General features: G+C 42.5%; 3 protein-coding genes across 5 annotated transcripts; 1 reads left to right on the top strand and 2 right to left on the bottom strand.

Annotated features, from left to right (window-relative positions):
* Positions 1-453: 453 nt before the first annotated feature.
* Positions 454-1,589, top strand: LOC133889078 (LIM domain-containing protein PLIM2b-like). Its single transcript, XM_062329533.1, has 5 exons — positions 454-604; positions 790-898; positions 990-1,018; positions 1,125-1,214; positions 1,337-1,589. The coding sequence occupies exons 1-5, from the start codon at positions 479-481 to the stop codon at positions 1,586-1,588; spliced, it is 606 nt and encodes a 201-aa protein (XP_062185517.1). The 5' UTR covers positions 454-478; the 3' UTR covers position 1,589.
* A 488-nt stretch (positions 1,590-2,077) lies between these two features.
* LOC133888783 ((+)-neomenthol dehydrogenase-like) lies at positions 2,078-3,708 on the bottom strand. The gene is made up of 4 exons (XM_062329147.1): positions 3,310-3,708; positions 3,155-3,224; positions 2,728-2,921; positions 2,078-2,635 (listed from the first exon to the last, which is right to left on the bottom strand). The coding sequence occupies exons 1-4, from the start codon at positions 3,658-3,660 to the stop codon at positions 2,249-2,251; spliced, it is 1,002 nt and encodes a 333-aa protein (XP_062185131.1). The 5' UTR covers positions 3,661-3,708; the 3' UTR covers positions 2,078-2,248.
* Positions 3,709-8,626: 4,918 nt separating this feature from the next.
* LOC133888781 ((+)-neomenthol dehydrogenase-like) lies at positions 8,627-17,591 on the bottom strand. Of its 3 annotated transcripts, none has more exons than XM_062329142.1 (5): positions 17,439-17,542; positions 9,772-10,015; positions 9,618-9,692; positions 9,244-9,438; positions 8,627-9,140 (listed from the first exon to the last, which is right to left on the bottom strand). In XM_062329142.1, exons 1-5 carry the CDS (start codon positions 17,471-17,473, stop codon positions 8,760-8,762), a joined length of 930 nt encoding a protein of 309 aa, XP_062185126.1. In that variant the 5' UTR covers positions 17,474-17,542; the 3' UTR covers positions 8,627-8,759. The 3 variants fall into 3 exon arrangements, with proteins under 3 accessions (XP_062185126.1, XP_062185128.1, XP_062185127.1); XM_062329144.1 differs by lacking the exon at positions 17,439-17,542 and adding an exon at positions 10,118-10,277; XM_062329143.1 differs by lacking the exons at positions 8,627-9,140; positions 9,244-9,438; positions 9,618-9,692; positions 9,772-10,015 and adding exons at positions 13,994-14,669; positions 16,600-16,794; positions 16,922-16,993; positions 17,073-17,316 and having other exon boundaries at positions 17,439-17,591.
* Positions 17,592-20,150: the final 2,559 nt, after the last annotated feature.

Raw genomic sequence — 20,150 nt, 5'->3', positions numbered from 1 at the left:
ATAGTATTTACTCTGTCAGCAAGATGTTGAAAGCTCTCCAGACAATCATCTGTCAAATACAGGAACACGGTCCTTTCACTTGTTGGTATGGAAATCTCACACATGAATCACACAAGAAAAAACAAGAATCACAAGGATGCAGCTATTAGCCTATTTACAGGGTTGCATGGGCCTACCGGGCCATCGGCACGGAGTTGTTGGGCCAAAGACGATGGACCTTCAGCACTCTGCCACGAAAAAATAGCAAGATCATGGGAGCGTGAGCTCAGATCACCAGTTCACCGCCCCTTCTAAATGGAACTTTCGCTTGACGAGGTCTGTGCGGCGCAGAGCCCGCCCGCGCCCTACGTTTGCTCCCGAGCTCTCGTTTCCTGTCTCTGCTTCCCTTAACCATCGTGAGCTCTCACCGCTTCGTCTATTTACTTACTTATCCGAGCCGAGAAGGGAGGCGATTAGGCAGGCGCACGGCGTCGCCACCATGTCTTTCACCGGCACGCAGGACAAGTGCACGGCGTGCGACAAGACCGTCCATTTCATCGACCTCTTGACGGCCGACGGCGTCCCCTACCACAAGACATGCTTCAAGTGCAGCCACTGCAAAGGGATCCTCTCGGTGCGTGCGCCCTTTGATCCTCCTCATGCAAATGGCCTGGACGTAGCATAGTAAAATTTACCATAGCTTCCTTGCTCTTAAATAAAATTGACTACAGCTTCCGTCTGATCTCTGCAAGTTAATGCTGAAGAAATGAGAGTTTCTATTTTCTAACGCGTCAAACTGTATGCATTGACCGCCTGCAGATGTGCAACTATTCTTCCATGGACGGTGTCCTGTACTGCAAGACCCACTTCGAGCAGCTCTTCAAGGAGACCGGGAGCTTCTCCAAGAAGTTCACGCCAGGTAGCACCACGACCTGATCTCCAGTGTTTCCAAAATGTTTCTATCTCTTATGGCAAATGGTTTATTCTGAAAACTTTGTTGTGTAACTCAGGTGGCAAATCTTCGGAGAAGGGCGAGCTGGTACAGCCCTAGAAAACAACCACCCTGATTTCGTTTAGAATGTCTTTGCTTTTATTGCAGTGACGCTGGATAAATTTTTGCAATGCAAATTGGAATCTCTCTGCAGGCAAGGGCTCCAAGCAAGTTATCTTCTGCATTCTCTGGTACTCAGGATAAGTGTGCAGCCTGCCAGAAAACAGTGTACCCGCTGGAGAAGGTACAGAGATGCTGCACATTTTTGTACTCCCTCAACGTAAAAGGAAAATGTTGAATCGCCAAACATGCGGTTAACCTTGGAGAAATGACACCGTAATACTACCATACTGTCCTGTTATTCAGTTAACGTTGGAAGGCGAGTCGTACCACAAGAGCTGCTTCAAATGTTCCCACGGTGGCTGCATCCTGACCACGTCCTCCTACGCCGCGCTCAACGGGGTCTTGTACTGCAAGATCCATTTCTCGCAGCTGTTCATGGAGAAGGGGAGCTACAACCACATGAAGAAGAAGAGCGAGTCCCAGGAGGCGCTGCCGGACGTGGTGGCCGACGAGCAACCGCCGCCACCGCAAGATGAGAAAGTAGGGGACAATTAGGAGCAAACGCATCATATATATTAAGACGCTATCCGGAGTTTCTGTTTGCCATTTTTACAGCGGTTCTTCATTCCCTCCTCATTTTTGTTCTTACTCTGTGAGCTTGGCTTGTCAAGCTGTAAGTGTACCAAATGCCTTCATTACATTTGAGGCTCATGACAATGACAATTTTGGCATGGAGCTGTGTTAATCCCACAGGAAAATTGTAATTTATAAGCAAACTACTGCTTTGAAATTGTAATTTTGTAAGAAAAGGTACTACTTCGAATTTGATCATAGAACTTTTTTACCATCCTTTAGGTACCAGTAATTATAACTTGAGCGGTACTAAAAATTGGTATCTCCATTCTCCGGTACCAAACTTTGGTACATCAGTCCTTAGGTACCAAACTCAAATTATTTTTTTCTATCATCAATCAAAAGGGAATCCTAACATGACATACATAAACAGATTGTACACAAATTATGAGAACAGATGTGTGTGTAATACTTGTACAAACCAGTCACAGGAGCACTGACACACATCATCTGATGCTAAGCTTTACAATCCTGGTTCTGAAGAGAACAGAATGTTCCAATGAGGAGCAGTTGTTCTAGTACTAGCAAACATAATTCAAGTATGATACTAGATTCACTCTATCACTGAGTACCCTTTAAGAGTTACACAAAGGATGCTCCTTCTGTGCGGGAGAAGAACGCACCTGTTGGGCCTCCCTCCGGCAACAGGGCCACCGCAACAATGCAACTGGCACCTTCCTCCGCGGTGTATTCTCCGGTGTCGAAGTTGATGTCAGTCTTGCAGTAGCCAGGGTGCACGCTGTTGATGCGCAATTCGGGGTGCTTCTTCGCCAGTATCCTGGTATAGCCATTGATCAGAGCCTTGGACACCTTGTAGGCCAGGTACTCCGCATCGGCAGGCCATCCATGAGATTTCAGCTGGTCATTCTTGTAGTCCTTGAGGAACGATTCTGACATCTGATCCAGTCTCTCTACGGTCAGTTTGTCGACGTCGTTCAATTCGTTCTTAAGATCTTCGCCACTGAAATACTGGAGTAGAAGTATTAAAGGACAAATATTGAGGATCATTGCACGAGCAAGGCCTGATAACTCTGATGTAATACTAGTTCAGACAGGTATACCCGGAGAAGTCCGTAGTTGGAGGACACGTTGATAAGCCTTCCGTCGGAGGACTGTAACAGAGGGAGGAATGCTTCTGCGACATATTTGGTGCCGAAGTAGTTTATTTTCAGACATTCTTCTGCTTCCTCATAGCTCTCCATGGAGTGCTGCAGCAGCCATTGGAGTCGCTCCATTGTGCTCTTGCCTACGAGCAGTTTGATGCAACCAGTTAAGTTTAGTTTACCACTTATAGTTCAAGAGACCAAGAAAAGAGTTTATGCCATGCTGCAAATCTTGCATTCTTGCAGGCAGTACCGCAGTAGTGCGTAGTGCCTTGAAAGTTCTAGCAGTGCCGCTACTGTTAGGATTTGTTCTGAAGAACTGAACTCATGCATGGCTATGTACTGAATGTGAACAATGATCTTGGAGAAGTCAGTGGGCTTACCACTTCTTGAATTGGTGTTGTAGCGTCAACCTCCGCATTTGCGCTTGCGCCTATAACCCCTGCGTTATTAATCTGCAGAGCTAACGGTATCAGGGTTACTAAGCTGTACATGATACGAAGATATCAGGAGTTCTGGACAGTTAAAAGAGGAGCATACCAGTATATCTAGCCTGCCAAACTTCTCCTTGATAAACTCAGCCAGACAGGCAGCGCTGGATGGATCACTGACATCCAACAGGTGAAACTCGACATCAGATACCCCGGATCCATGAAGCATCTCCACTGCTTTTGCTCTTCTTTTCTCGTCCCTCGCCGTCAAGATGACCATGGCACCATTGGAAGCCAGCTGCCTGCATACTTCCAGCCCAATTCCTTTGTTCCCTCCGGTGACAACGGCAACCCTGAAACAAATCCGCACAAACTGAGATGTGAATATTGATCTGTACACACGAGCAAAGATCTGCAGATGCCTTTTATCAGAAGGGTCGGGGTAGCTGATTCTTTTCATCACCAAGATCAGACTCTCTACACTGCAAGGCAAGAGTGAAGACAGAGATGTGTTGACTGAGCGTGGCGAAGGTTAAGCATACTATATTTATATGGCAAAGCTAGCGTCGGAACGTCCGATATATCAAACATTGTAACTGTTCAACATTGAAGATTAACGTATGTAATATTTGAAATCAACATTCGTAACATAAAAAAATGCATCAAAAAAGCATATACATCTAGAGCCGAAAAAATTATTTATTTGAGTTAATTCCTATATTCTGAGATGCAGCATAAAAAATAACTTCTGCAACAAAATTTTACAATATCTGAAACATTCAATTTGAACATCTGAAACATTAAAGATACGAAAATATAGGAATTAACTCGAATGTATAATTTTTTCGGATCTAGATCTGTACACAAGAGATTCCTGAATGCAACATTCTCGAAGAACTTCTACAACAAATTTTCATAACGTCTAAAACATTAAATTTAAATATCTGAAACATTGAAGATATAAGGAATTAATTCGAATGGATAATTTTTTTGTCTGGATCTATAAGCAAGAGATTTTCGAGATGTAATATATGGAAATAACTACGATAATAAATTAAAATATTAAATTTAAACGTCTAATCATTGAAGATAAAAAATATTTTTAAGCTGACCAATAATACTGTGAACTGAACTAGTCGTCTGTCCGATACATCAGTAGGGTAAAGGGAAGCATTTCCGATATTTATAGCAAGTTGGTGACGGGGGCAGGAACCAAACCAATGCGAGTGCTACTGTCCCGTAATCTCGTATGGTTATCGATAAGCATGGCGCACGCCATCTCTATAGTTGATTGACAAAAAAGAATCCAGAGTCTACACAACAAACAGCACAAGCAAACCGATCTCGCCGTACGTCAGTGGAGACGTGTATATAATATAAGGTTGCAATGTTGCATCATCGCAGCTGGCTGATTTGTTTATGTTAGGATATTATGCCTCAAATACATATAGAGTTCTAGTCCAACATAACTCAGCATTTATATATATAACCTACCCTTTACCAGATTATTTATATCCTAAAAATTCAATAGTGTCTAAAGAAATAATATTTTTTTATTCGGGGAACATGATGACCATTTGTAAGGGTCATAGCAGTGCCATTATGAGTTTTAATATGAACAAGACCAATTTCAGTAATTTTAAGTGAAGACTGTCACCAATCAAAATTTCACTACTACCAACAAAATCATAAATAAAGAATCATTCTTTACATTAACATATATGAAAAGTGCAAACTGAATCAATAATCCAGGCAGTTCGATTCCTCATACTAGCCGTGCTGATTAAGGCATCAACATCAAATTTGTTTTCAACAAAACTAACCTCAGCAGATTTTTCTTTTTGAGATTTTTCCTCTCTTCCTTCTTTCTCAACTTTGTGCATTGAGAAATCTCATGATTATTATGATTTGCACTTAACCAAATTTAACTCATGGAGTTAGTGTGGTTAGCAGATTTATGCATAATCTTGGCAAAGAGCATTGGAATGTATTTAAGTGGATTCGTTATTTAAAAGGTACTTTTAATTTTTGCTTAATGTTTGATAAGACAAGGTGAAGGCAAATAATTTTTTGGTTTTTTTATTCCGATTATACTGGTGTTATTGATAAAAGATTTATTTCTGGATATATTTTCTATTTGTGTGGTTCAGTCATCAGTTGAAAAGCTTTACTTCAGTTTGTTAATGCTCTTTCTACAATTAACATAGAATATATTTTAGCTACTGAAGGTGTCAATGAAGCTATTTGGTTGCGTGGTCGGGTTTCTGGACTTGGTATTCTACATGATATTAATATTATTTAAGTGATAGTCAGAGTGCTATTTGTTTAACCAAGAATGATATGTTTCGTGATAAAATCAAGTACATTATATTAAACATCACTTTATTCGTGATATTGTTGCTCAAGAGCAAGTTATTGTTCGGAAGATATCGAAGAAAATCCCACATATATGCTTACCAAGTCACTCTCAAATACTAAGCTCAATGCTTGGACTTAGTAGGTATTCGCGGTGCTTAGCAGTCCTTCGTGGCTTCGGAGACAACTTCTTCAAGTACATATTTATATAGGTTTTGAGTCGAGGGATGTTTGTTAAGATATGATACCTCAAATACATATAGAGTTCTAGTCCAACATAACTCCTCAGCGCCTATAAATATGAGCCACCATTGTACCATATACCATATTATTAGAGATTTATCTTTCTTACAGTAAATAGTAATAGATGTATGGTCTCTTGATTTAAATTTAGACTTTGATCTAGAAGAGGTACCTTTATGTGATGATCTAACTCTAACAATTAAACTCTTAGCATTAAATTCAGAACAACAATCAACATTAAATTTCTATGTGGACAAAAAATGATTTAACATTCTAAAAACTAGGGGGGGGGGGTTGTTATTGCCATGAAAAATAATTTCCTTGAAATGTTTAAAGTTAGTAAGAAAAAAATAACATCAGAAGAATAGCCTTATCTTCATCATCAATTTTCACATCTAACTTCTCAAGATTAATGATGAGCGAATTAAACTTGTTAAGATGTGACTGAATAGATGTACCTTCTCCCATACGTGTACAGACACTCTTTGAGACGCAATTTATTAGCAAGACTTTTCTTCATATATAATACCTTCAGCTTATTCACAATGAGGCGGCAGTCATCTTGTTAATGACTTCACGCAAAACATATGTAGAAAAACTGAGTTGTATGCAAAGATTAATTTTTCATCCAATTCCTCTTATTTATTATCTGTCATGTCAGTCGGTTTTGCACTTAATGCGTTACGAACATCAACTTGTGTGAGAACGGCTTCTATCTGAACCTATCATATTGAGAAACTAATTTTGCTATTAAACTTCTTATTGTCAAATTTAGCAGATGGCATATTGAAGAAAAATTACAGATAAAAGAAACATGGAAGTTTCTTTAAGGAAATAAGACTTTCTGGTGCGCTGTGCACGTAAGAAAAATTAAGCCCCAAAACTGTGCGTGTAACCTGTCAGCTCTGATGTCAGCGCTGACGTCAGCATGGCGGCACTGTCTGGATCCAATTCCCAACACTGAGGAGCTTGATGGGGGCGTGCGTCTGAATAGTTCGTAACGCCTGCGGCGAGCGCTCGTGATTTGGCGCCGGCGCGCTTTCCTGCAGGCTCGTGAATCGTTATGTAACCCTGGCTATAAAAAATCCAGTCGTCTATTTCGCAGTAGAGGCAGCAAGAAAGCAACTGCCGGTCTCAGTTTTCGTGCGCCGGGCGGTCCCGTATGGCTGCTCTCCCCTGTGCTGACGCCACGCCACCATCGCCATCAGCCAAGGAGCCCACCGGCGGCGATCTCTCAGCTGCTCGGCCCCTGTCGTCACATGAACACCTAGCGTCTTCCGGTCGTGGGGTGGCCGAGATGTCGGGAGCACGGCGGCAGCGGATTGCACAGTAGGTCGAGACGGCGGTGGACGATGGCAGGCACATCTGCGCTGGGTTGGGGACATGGTGTCGCCGCGCTGGGTTCAGCGTCTTAAATATTTTTTTACAAAAACCCACGTATATAAAAAAGGTTTTCATTTACCTATCACAATAACTTTCAATTCAATCCAAAAAAAAACCCACGTATATAAAAAAAGTTTTCATTTACCTATCACAATAACTTTCAATTCAATCCTACACTTGTAAATATAAAGTTTTTTTAAGATATCATCATACATGTGTGTCACATGGCGCAAATCGTGCTACATGGCCTTCATCGGCCTATCTAGCGTGGCGGGTGTGTGGTTTGGTTCCTCTCCATAGCTCGACTTCTTTGTATCGTGGTCTCCTCCCAAACTCATCGCTCCAGCGCCGCTCATCCACCCAGCGCCTCTGCCATTAGCCGCCGCCTCTTGCCAAGACCTCTGTCGTCGCCCCTCCTTCGTCCACCGCCCCTTTATCGACAACTAGATACGTCAGATTCGAAAGCGGAAGGAGGGCGACCGACCTTGATGAAGGTACGAAATCCGACGGTCACCATATTTGAATCCAGTGTATCTAGTAGCTGAGGGAGGGGCGGTGGATGAGGGAGGGGCGACGATGAAGATCTTGGCGAGGGGCGGCGGCTGATGGCAGGGGCGTTGGGTGGATGAGCGGTGTAGGGGTGCTAAGGCAATAAGCTTGGGAGAGGAGAATGATGCAGGGGAGCCGAGCTATGGAGAGGAGCCAAGCCGCACACCCGCCATGCTAGATGAGCCGACGGAAACCACGCAGCATGATTCACGGTCATATGGCGCACATGTATGATGGTCAAAGTGATGTATGGGTCCAAAGAGGTATCTAAAACACTTTAAATTTATAGGTATAAGAATAAATTGAAAGTTCTTGTAAGTGAGTAAATGAAAACCGCATGTCATACAAGTGGGTTTTTGCAATTTAAAAAAAAAAATCAGTTGGGTTCACGGGAACCGTTCGATCAAAACGTGCGGCTTGGATTCCAGTATAGATAACAGGCGGATTGAAGTCGAAGTGTTGTATGGTCCCACTGGTTGAGCTATTGTTGAGGCCCGACCATGACAAAGGCGAGTTGCCCCGTTGGGACATTTTTTTGAGCCTCGGTATGCGGTAGTGCACACTTACCGCAGTTCGCTTGCGAGAAGATAGAGCGAGAGGCCTTGCAGCAAAGCCCGTGAAGCCCTGGCAAGCCCAATAATGCTTCCGATGCCTCTGCTAGTCTTGCTTCCGGTAATTTGTCAGGAAACAAATCTTGCCGTCGCAGGCCGTTCTCCCGGCAGCAGGCGCTGCGGGCAGTTCGCGCGCAGGAGCAGCTCTGCCAGTCCTCCACATGCGGCGCGCTGCCTCTGTCACCCACAGTGGCATGGGAAAAAACTCTGGTCTGCTCGACCAAAAAATATCAGTGTGTGCCGAATTTGGACAACTTTTTTGTCACGCTTGGCAAGAAAACGAACTAAGACCCAATAGCAATCCTTTATTCGCAATCTCAAAGTAGCTAGTTAAGCTGCACGTAACACACAGTCGGAGAACGGCGGACGAGGGAGGCCAGTGTCTGTATATGGGTCCTGCCCGGCCAGCACAACGGTATCAGACGAACGACGCCTCCTGGCCCAACGAGAAGTACACGCCGGTCGGCCCGCCGGCGGGCAGCAGCGCCACCTTCGTCACGTTGCTCGCGCCTTCCTCGGGCGTCAGGAGCCCCGAGTTTACGGTCATGTCGGTCTTGACGTAACCGGGATGTGCGCAGTTGACGCGCAGCGCGGGGTGCCTCCTCGCCAGGATTCTCGAGTACGCGTTCATGGCCGCCTTGGCCACCTTGTACGCCGAGAACGCCATGGGCCACCCGCGCGACTCCACCTCGCCAGCCTCGAAGTTCTTGAGGAACTTGGCCAGCACCTCGTCCAGCCTCTCCTCGGTGAGGTTCTCGACGTCGTTCAGCTCCTGCTTCAGCTCCTCGTTGTTGAATAGCTGCACCGGAATTAAAGAGTTTTTCAGGTTTAACGTCTGTTGTATATGACGCACCGCCGCACTGGCATTGGGACTGGAGAATAGTTTGATCAGAATTACTTGCCCTTAGCAGCCCGAACTCGGACGAGACATTAACGATTCTCCCATCGGAGGAGGCTTGCAGCAGAGGCAGTAAGGCTTCGGTCACATGCTTCGTGCCGTAGTAGTTTGTCTGCAGGCCTTCCTTTGCAGCGTCGTTAGTCTCCCGAGAACTTTTGCACATCCATTCAACCATCTGACGCGCATCCATGCCGCTGAACTGTTGCACGCACCAAAAAATAAACTCGTTCAGTTTGGCCTAAGATCGAAGTTCAGAACGCGTCTTTTCCAACATGTCAGTTTCACCGAGCATAGGACACGTTGGTGTGCAACACTGTTCGATGTACACAGTACACTCCATCTCCTAATACCTCCGATCAGCCGAAGATGTAACCTCACCTTTTCCCCGCTCGTTATAGACGCATCAACAGGATCTTGGACATACTCAACCCCACCAACTGCGGCGTTATTTACCTAGGTAGAAACCGAGAGGTTCATCTATATATCAGTCACCGGCCACATCAAACCTTTAGAAGTTGGAAAGACGACTTACCAGGATGTCTAGCTTCCCAAAACGTGCCTTCAAGAAATCAGCCAACCGAGCGATGCTCTGAGCATCGGTGACCTCCAGCTGATGGAAAATGACATCGGAGAGCCCCACTTCTTTGAGCTTCTCAACGGCGTCCGCGCCTCTCTTCTCGTCCCTTGCCGTCAGAACGACGGTGATGCTATTACCGGCCAGCTGCCGGCACACCTCAAGCCCGATCCCTTTGTTCCCGCCGGTGACCACAGCGATCCTGTCAAATGACCAGTAGTGTACTACGTACATTAATTAAGGTACTGACACTTGTTTTCGCAAGACTGAACGCAAGAACGTAGCATGGAGATATGGCACGTACCTTGTGTTCGGGGGACTGGCCTCCATGAGCTTTCACTACGACCTCGAGCGAAGGAAGAGTGAGGAGATGTCTCGCTTAGAATCTGGTCGATACTCGGTATATACATCAGTAAAAGAGACTCTCACCCACAACCGGAGAAATATCTGTGTGCGGTCTTCTTTTTTTAAGATCAACCTATGTTCGGTCTTCGATTGGTCGTCTGTTCGCAGTCATCGAATATTTGAACGAAGAAATACCTGTGTGCAGTCTTCTTCTTTTTAAGATTAACCCATATGCGGTGTTCGATTAGTCGTGTGTTCGCAGTCATCGAATATTTGAACGGAGAAATACCTGTGTGCAGTCTTCTTCTTTTTAAGATTAGCCTATGTGCGGTGTTCGATTAGTCGTCTGCTCGCAGTCATCGAATATTTGAACGGAGAATTGGCCAATTTGCAGAGGCAGCAGTGCTTAGTGCCGTAGTAGTTTGTCTGCAACCCTGACTTTGCAGCGTCGTACGTCTCCCGGCAATTTTACCACAACTATTCAACTCTCTGACGCGCATTCATGCCACTGAACTGTTGCACACACCAACAATAAATCTGTTCAGTTTGGCATACGAGACTGTCATCAGCAAGGTTAAGGTTACCGGTAACCGAAAATTCGCGATAACTACGGTTACTCGTCAAAAATTTAAAAAAATTCGAAGAAAATTTATTTGGCAAAATTTGAAATTTGAAAAAAAAAATCACGATTTTAGCCGTTCGGTAACCGGTCGGTTTGGACCGGTTACCGAGCGGTTTTTGCGATTTATCGAGCGGTTTTCTCGAATTTTCCGTATTATCGGTAACCGCTCGGTTTTCTCGGTAACCGCTCGGTTTTCTTGATTTATCGAGCGGTTTTCTCAATTTTCATTGAAGTTCAACAAAAAAATCCAAAAATTATCTCAATCTTGTAAAATCAATAACTAATTCATCTGAGCTTCGGATCAAGTGAAACAAATTTTGTTGGTTTCCTTATAACATGATCTACATGATAAAAGTATTTATACTCATAAAAAAGTTCAAATTTTTCTGTGAGAAATTGTATTTGTTAAACTAAGTTAAATGCATAGTTTACTCTTTGCTAATCCAAAAATCATGAAACTAATTTTTTTAGTCTACTTACATGATCCTATGTCTTTTAAAAATACATGAACTCATTAATTAGTTATTGTAACATGCATGATTGTGTAAATGTGTTGCGACTAGATTAATTCATAACTGACCCATCACACCTCAAAAATTAGTGAAACCACTTTCATTAGCTTATTTATACTATGATTTACGTAGGAAAAATAATAGTAGACATGAAAATATTAATTACAGTGCAGTTTCTTAACATACTCACTTTATGCTTGTGAACTTTGTAAAAATCATAGAGAAATTAATAAAACTTTCAATAAAGTGAAACCAATTTTAAAGATTCTCTTAAAATATGTTTTACACAAAAAAATATGTATTTGTATGTTAAACTTTTCCTTAACATGAGTTAATAACTGAGCCGCACGCTTCAATTTTTTTCATTTTTTTTCAAACTTCCTCCCTATAGAATATGATGCAAACGACATTATTTTTTTAAAACAAAATTCACAGAAGGTCTTATAATTGTGTCTAGTTTTTTAAAGATTTTTTTTGAATTTTTTTTGAATTTTTTTAATTCAAATTCGGTTACCATTCGGTTTCTAAAATCGGACCGGATCGAGAAGGTCGATTATCACGGTTTTTGAGCGGTTACCGTCGGTTTTTTAACCGTGTCATCAGAACATGTAACCTCACCTTTTCGTCTATTGGAGCATCTTCAGGATCTTGAACAAACTCTAGTAACTTAACCTCACCAACAGCAGCATTATTACCTACTAATTAACAGAGAACTTCATATGTCAGTCACAAGCCATACGAAACCTTTAAAATTAAGTCTACCGTACTAAGTTAAAATATGTATTGGTTTATTTGTGATAAATAATTGATATTGATATTTATTTAGCTTGATGATCTTCGATTTTGCATGCGCTTTGATGTGATTTGAATTGATTTAGGATTTCATTTGAGCATAATGATTATGGATTAACTGAAATTGGAGTTTGAGATATGTGTTTACTTATCTTATAGTGTGCATATGATGGATGTAACTTGGTGATCGATGACGGGATGATCATAGCAAAACGGAGTGCTTGGTGCCGGACGATCAAAGAGGTCAGGTGGAGTCAAGGGTGATTCTAGCTGAACACGTGGAGGTCAAGCAGAGCATATAAGTCGGATGGAGACAACGTGTTGACAAAGTCAAGCAAAGGGATGCCGGTGCAAGTGATAAGACGGTCTGAAGGATCGGGATCAGGAGAGACTTACCGATGGTCAAGATCGCATTGCAGAGTACACGCGTTGACATCGAAGCGCTTGTTTAAGGTGTAAGCAAGGTAGCGAGTCACGCTTTGAGAAGCGTGCAAGCGGTTTCACAGTTTGGTCTCAAAATCGTGGGAGGACTGGAGGAGTACGTGGCACCATCGTAAAGCTTGCGTTAAGGCGAAGCTAAGTCTTAAAGGTGCCACGGCTGTCTGACGAATGAAGAAGAAAATAGACCAAAATATCTTTGGTGCTAGGTAGAAGTGTACTACAAGAGAGAAGTATTTTAAGACAAAATTAGTAAACTTAGGGATCAAATTTTCTAGGCCTATAAATAGAAAGGTAGGGCTATGAGAGAATTTGAACCAGCCACTTGAGCCTCCTTGTACCACCTATTTTAGAGCTTAGAGTTAGGGTTTTAGAGCAGAAAAGTACGAGGGCTTAGCCTATGTAATAGTTGAGAGTTTTGAGAGATAAATCTTTGTAATCTGTCTAAAATAGGGCTAACCTCTTTGAGTAATAAAGTTTATGTTTTTACATATGCTTAAATTTTCCTCCTTCTAATTTCCCTCTATTAGTTCTGTTGCAAGTTTGTAAGTTTTTTATTTTCCGGTTTTGATTTTCGTTTTGGTTTTTTAGCTGAAATTTAAGCATCTTGTGAGATCAATTTTTTTGTTGCTAGAGGCATAAAGTTCGTATACACACGCTTATGTGATGGGGTCTTAAATTCCTTTGCCTCTAGACAATTAATTTGTAGAGTTTCGTTGCTCGGTGTTCATCTTTTCTTGTTTCTTTGTAAGTTGTGATCTTTCGAGTGCCAAGACACATATATTGATCTTAAATGAAACTTATGGTTCATATACTATCCGTGGAATTATGTTACCTCGATTTTCTCTTGTTAAAAATTCTCTCTATTTTTGCTTTCGTTTAAGCTTTAAGGTGTATTAGGTGATCTTAATATAAAAAAATCATCGATTTTGTAAAAAAATTATTGAGACACCTATTTATATCCGTCTAATAATCAATCTTGTTCTTACAAAGTTCGAAAGACGACTCACAGGATGTCTAATTTCCCAAAATGTGCCTTCAGGAACTGAGCCAATCAAGCGATGATCCGTAACTTGGTGCGGTCTTCATTAGGTTGTCTGGCCGGCAGCAAATGAAAGATCAGTTAGGCAAATATCCGGCAGCAAGGTGGCCTACTCGGATGGTGTGTTTCAGTGTTTGACAACGGCCTCGAAGGTAAACCCCTTCGGAGTACAATGTACTACGGTACTCCCATTCGCTAAATATGGGTTTTATACTTTTCAATCTTTCACACTAGATTTCGATCATGACTAGATTTTATTTTTCCTGAGTATAAGAATGAAGCGCACATACTCACGCATTGCACTCACAAACCCGCTAATGTGCCTACTATCACACGTCTACAAATAAATCATTAAAAACACTCATATGTAAACCGTAGGTTTCATAATTCAACACCAAATATATTGATCGGCCCGTGGCCTGATGACCAGGGATCTGTATTTATAGTACTAGCATAGTATGAAATGTATAAGTACGTCCATATAGAGATGACGATACAAATATCACCATATCGCATGAATCTAGACTCAGTCGAATCACACAGTATAAATCTAGGTAAGATACACTTACTCCTAATCATATTTTATACGTCTTGATGGCCACAAGCCATCGGGTGCGACAATACCACGTTGAATTTCAGTGTAAGCCGGACGTAGTATGTAGTCTTGAGTCCTGAGTGATCCAAACACCGAGACCATCCGCGGCTACGAGAGGCCGAGCCACAATCACACGAACGACGACTCCTTGAAGTCTTCAAAGAACGCGCCGGTCGCCGCACCTTCCGGGAGCAGTGCCACCGCTACAACCCTGCTCCCACCTTCCTCTGGCGTCAACAACCCCGAGTTTATGGTCATATGGGTCTTGACGTAGCCAGGATGTGCACAGTTGATGCGCAGCTCGGAGTGCCTCCTCGCCAGGATCCTCGAGTACGCGTTCATGGCCGCCTTGGCCACCTTGTATGCCGAGAACGCCATCGGCCACCCGCGTGACTCCACCGTGCCGGCCTTGAAGTCCTTCAGGAACATGTCCAGCAGCTCGTCCAACCTCTCCTCGGTGAGGTTATCAATGTCGTTTAGCTCCTGCTTCAGCTCCTCGTTTCTGAAAAGCTGCATTGAGAAGAACTTTTGTTACTGTTTCATTCTTCGGATAGTTTAGAGAACCTCTCTAAACTTGATTTTGATCATTCCTTGCAACTTGCATGAAACCTCTATGGAACTTGAGACTTTTTAGGACTAAACCTGCGTGAAACTACTATATATTCTACTATCCCGTTGCGACAAGATCGCATTATCTAGTTTGGTTCTTTATTATCTATCTATTTTATTATTATTTAAGGAGAAAAAAGAGTTATCATGTTGGCTCTTAGGATTACAAAATTACCACGTTATTAATCAGAAAAAATAATATAGATCACTTATTATTACGAACATCTAATGGTTTAAATTAAACTAAATAGCTCATATCAAATATGATTAATAAATAGCTAAATTTAGAAACCAAAGAATCTATAACAAATGTGATTAATAAATACCTAAATTCGAAATTAAAAATTATGGAAAAATAACCGTTCAATTTCATATAGTTTGGGAAGCAAAATATCTAAATAAAGAGTACAAATAAAATAAAATTAATAATAATTAAAATTAGGGTTAAAATAGAAAAAAGATCTATATCAAATATAGTCTTATAAAAAATCAAATTATTATAAAAATCAAATACCTAAATAAAGAGTATATGTAACATACCATTAATCAATAGCAAAAATTCATAATAAAAAATAATAAAGAATTTAAAAAATGTTACTAAGATAATAGATTAAAAAGCACCGTGTAACTCAAGATTGTCACATCAAGCAGACGGCAGGCAAATCAAACATATTCTGATTTTAGTTGTGTTATTTACATCTGACACACGATTTTGACAGTCGATCAAAATATATATGAATCAAACAAATATGTGTATATGATTTGGGTATAGGTTTGGAGCATCAATAATTTTTTTCTATTAATATAATTTTTATCTTTTTTTTAATTTTATGTGTTTTGTACCTAAATGATATTAACCTCATAAAAAACTAAAGAGATTAATTTTTAATCAAATATTATCTGACAAAATATTACAGCGAGGTTAATCATGCTATTAGCATAGGCCTCCTTGCTAGTTATCTTAATATTTAAGGGAAAAAGGAGCCACAATGTTCGCTCTTAAGGCTAAAAAAGTACCACATTAATCTAAAGAAAAGAAAAGAATCGAGACCATTCATTGTTATGAACATCTAAAAACTAGCAGTTCGATTTCTATACGGTTTGAGAAGCAAAGTAACTAAATAAAGAGTCCAAATAAAAATAAAATTAATAATAATTAAAATTGGGGTTATAATAGAAAAAAGAAAGGTCCATACCAAATATAATCTTAAAAAGTATTATAAAAATCAAATAGTTAAATAAAGAGTCCATATAAAATACAATTAATCAATAGCTTAAATTCATAATAATAATAATAATTCAAAATTCTTACTAAAATAATAGATTAAGTAGCACTGTGTAGCTTAAGGTTATCGTATTAAGCAGACAACAGGCAAGGCATAAGATGTAGGTGAGACAAAGCTATTCTGATTTTAGTTAGACTGTCTACACCTGACATACGATTTTGACAATTCATCACATCGTATATGAATCAAACCAATACATCTACACAATTCAGGTACAAGTTTGGAGCATAAATAATTTTCTCTTCCAGTAACATAATTTTTTTCTCTTATTCTAATTATATACGTTTTGTAACTAAATGACACTAGCATCATTAAAAAAATTAAATATACTAATTTTTAATTAAAATTTATCATGACAAAATATTACAGTAAGATTAGTCACGCTATTAGCGTGGATCACATTGCTGGTTTCTATAAAAGCATAGCCACATATTCGCCTTTGGTCAGATTTGGAAGAACTTTTCATTCATATCTGAACTCTGTTTGTATATACGATGCATTCATGCATTGCCATTGGATTGCACGTAGTGGTCAGAAGAACTTACCCTTAGCTGCCCGAAGTGGGAGGAGACATTAACTATCCTTCCATCAGTGGAGGCTTGCAGCAGAGGCAGCAAGGCTTCGACTACATGCTTTGTGCCGTAGTAGTTTGTCCGTAGGCCTTCTTTCGCAGTTTCATAGGTCTCCCGGCAATTTTCCCACAACCATCCCAGTCTCTGATCCATATCCATGCCACTCAACTGTTGCACGCATCAACAACAAAAACTTGTTCAGTTTGTCATACGAGCAAAAACGCACAAGAATTTTGCGTTGGAGAAGATGAGCTGATCGATTTCCTGCAACATTATTTGACCTCCTAATGCTCACCTCTTCCTCTCTCGCTGAACCGTAAACAGGATCGCGGACGTACTCAATTCCACCAAGTGCGGCATTATTCACCTACAAATAGCGGAACCACATCAATCGGTCGTCATCGCTCCGGCCATATCAATCCTTCAAAATTTCAAACACGACTTACCAGAATGTCTAGCTTCCCGAAACGGGTCTTCAAGAAATCCGCCAACCGAGCGATGCTCGTGGCATCGGTGATCTCCAGCTGATGGAAAATGATGTTGGAGAGCCCCAGCTCTCTGAGCTTCTCGACGGCCGCTGTGCCCCTCGTCTCGTCCCTGGCTGTTAGGACGACGGTGACGTCGTTGCCGGCCAGCTGCCGGCACACCTCTAGCCCGATCCCTTTGTTCCCGCCGGTGACCACGGCAATCCTGCCAGCCGCAACGACCGGTAAGTACGCGCCACGATCCATTGACTGCTACTCATCCAGTGCTAGAGTTCGTATGTTTAGCAAGATTACACGCAGGAACGCGCAGCAAGCTATGGCAATTACCTTGTGTTCGGGGGATTGGAAATGGCGCCCTCCATGAGCGTGCACCACGAGCTCGAGCAGCAGGATGGGGTATGTCTCGCTCTGGTACTGTTCGATAGTACTTCAAGAAAATAGGAGACTGGCAACTATGAGCCCACCACTGGCGATTTATTCTCATAGCTTGGAGGTGTGAACTGGTGATCCGTCAGTAACAGATCTGGTGGCAAGGCGACATACGTGGCAGTCACGTGTTGTGCATGTGACAGCGGCCTCGTACAAACCCCTTTGGACTTTGGTGCACGCGCCGCACTCCAGTGATCGCTAAAAATAGATCTTCTGGGCGTTTCGATCTTGTGTACGGAGTTTGGGTTTTGATAGGTCGTCTTGGCTTTTCAATATTAGCTGGGGAATTCATAACCACAAAATGGGTGCAATCGTAATTCGTAAAGCCTAGCCACTACCGTCGTACAGGTTGTTCACTTACTCATACACGACCTAGCAAATCCGACAGAGGATCACACCATCAGCTCAGCACTACCATCGCCCACCTCCAATCCTGCCGTACTTCTAGACTGGCACGCAACACCGAGTGTTGCAGAGTCCAGACGGAAGAAGGTCGTAACGTCACACGTGAAGTCGTCGTCGTCGTCGTCGTCGACACACAGCCTTATATGTCAAAGGCGATGTGTCTACGTCACGTTAGAGGAACCGCGTTTTAAAAAGCTCTTTTTGATCCAGCTTTCTTTGAAGGTTTTTAGACGAGCCGAGATTCGAGCACCGACCGGCCGGCCTTAGACAACTGCACGTGCAGTTCCTGAACCGCGTTCAGTCCACAAGGCGCAATTTTCGTGAAGATGTCACGTCTGTCTTCACGTACCCGCCTTGATCTTTCAGCATACGATTGGGCAGGTGAAGATGTCAGTCAGCACATGCTTACCATTTCCATTATTCCATAGTGGCCTTTGGATCCATCAACAAGCTCAACTCCACCAAAATAATAGCAGCGTTATTCACCTACAGATCAGAGCATCCAGCAATAGTCACGTTGTACTCTACGTCATGCCATCCTGATTCTCCACCTCCACGATGGCTCCAGCTCGTGGAAAATGACACTGGAGAGCTCTAGCTCCCCGAGTAGAGCTGGAAAAAAGCTCGTGACACACTAGCTAGCTCGAATTTATGGAGGTTTAGTTTAACTTGGCTCGTTGCTAAATAAGCTAAGCTTAAACCATATTACTAGCTCATTTGTGAATCAAGTTGAGCACGAGCTAGCTCGCAAGTCACCGAGCCCATGGACCCCTGGCTCAGCTCAATAGTCTAACATCAGTTCGTAAACCTAGTTCTTCTGTGAGACCGTGAAGTTGCTCCATTTCTCTCCCCACCAATCGTCGATGATCAATCTCGTTTGGATGCCGCATCCGCCACTCCTCCCTGTCCCATCCCCTTCTTCTTCCCTGGTTCCCCGTTCTCTCGTTCCCCATTTCACCACCGCAGCGCTGCTCCTCTCACTGGTCCAATGAATTTGTGGCCAGCACCCACCCGCTCTAACGCTCCCGCGGCCGCCTCGGATCCTAGCACCGCCCAACCTCCCACCCCCTCTCCACCGTCGACCTCCCTAATGCCTTCGAGGTGCCCTCTGTCGCTGACGACCCCGACACAATAGAAGACCCCCGATCTCCGCCTCTGGCCTTCACACCCAGCCGAGGAACATGACGTCCCTAAGCTCTCTACAGTAGTCGACCTCCCCACGCCACTAAAGAACTTAACCCTGACCTCTTCAACCTACCGAGATATTGCAATCATCTTTCTTCTCTCCTCTTAGTTTGCTTGCAGAGTTGCAATATGGTAGAGATTTGATTTGAATTTATGTAACTGGTGTGGTTAGATGCAATTTCTCTATGCTCTGGTGCGGATTTGAATCCATGTGTTTATGTAGTGGACAGATTGTAATAAAATGATATGTGATTTGCGCATGCTTCAGCTGGACTGCAAGTTTGCAACACTTGAAGCCAACCTAGTTTGACTATTTGAGTGGTGGTGGTTGTAAAATACATTGATTGATTAACATGGGTGATGTTGATTTGCAATGCAAATTTCCATGTGTTTGCTGGTTACTACTCTGCTACTGCCGTGTCGGCTAGTAATTTAAGACTCCATATTTTTATTTATTAAGCATATTACCAGACGGTATTGTCACACTTAGATGAATCATTAACTGGACTCTCCAGGCCATGATAGAAAAGAAATGCTGTGGGAACAAATAGAGATAATGTGTGCATACTGATGGTCTGGCAGGATCGCAAGCCCTCGCGAGCAAGCTCGAGTCAACAACAGACGGGGAGCCAGTATTTTAGTTCGGTTTGCGAACTGAGTCGAATCGAGCCGAGCTTGCAATTCATTGAGTTTTCACGAGCCGAGTCAAGCCTGGCTCGAATCGTCTTCAACACTATCCTCAAGCTCCACGACGACTTGCATACATATAACTTATATGCTAAAGGGTCGTGACTCCACGCGCTCTCAGTGCGTCGAGCATTGTAGCTCCTATAGCACGACTATGACAAGTGGATATATATATATATATATATATATATATATATACACACACACACACACACACACACGTGTCGGAGGATTAACTCCTGTCGCAGGGATCCCGAGAGATCTCTTTTTAGAGATTCGACCGGGGGATGATCCTGAATGAGTTCGTCGGAGAAATAAATGGGAGTGGAAATA

The sequence above is a fragment of the Phragmites australis genome, chromosome 13 (assembly GCF_958298935.1).
Source record: "Phragmites australis chromosome 13, lpPhrAust1.1, whole genome shotgun sequence".
Classification (NCBI taxonomy): domain Eukaryota; kingdom Viridiplantae; phylum Streptophyta; class Magnoliopsida; order Poales; family Poaceae; genus Phragmites; species Phragmites australis.
The sequence above is the reverse complement of the archived record's forward strand: the minus strand, read 5'-3'. Positions and strand labels throughout refer to the sequence as shown.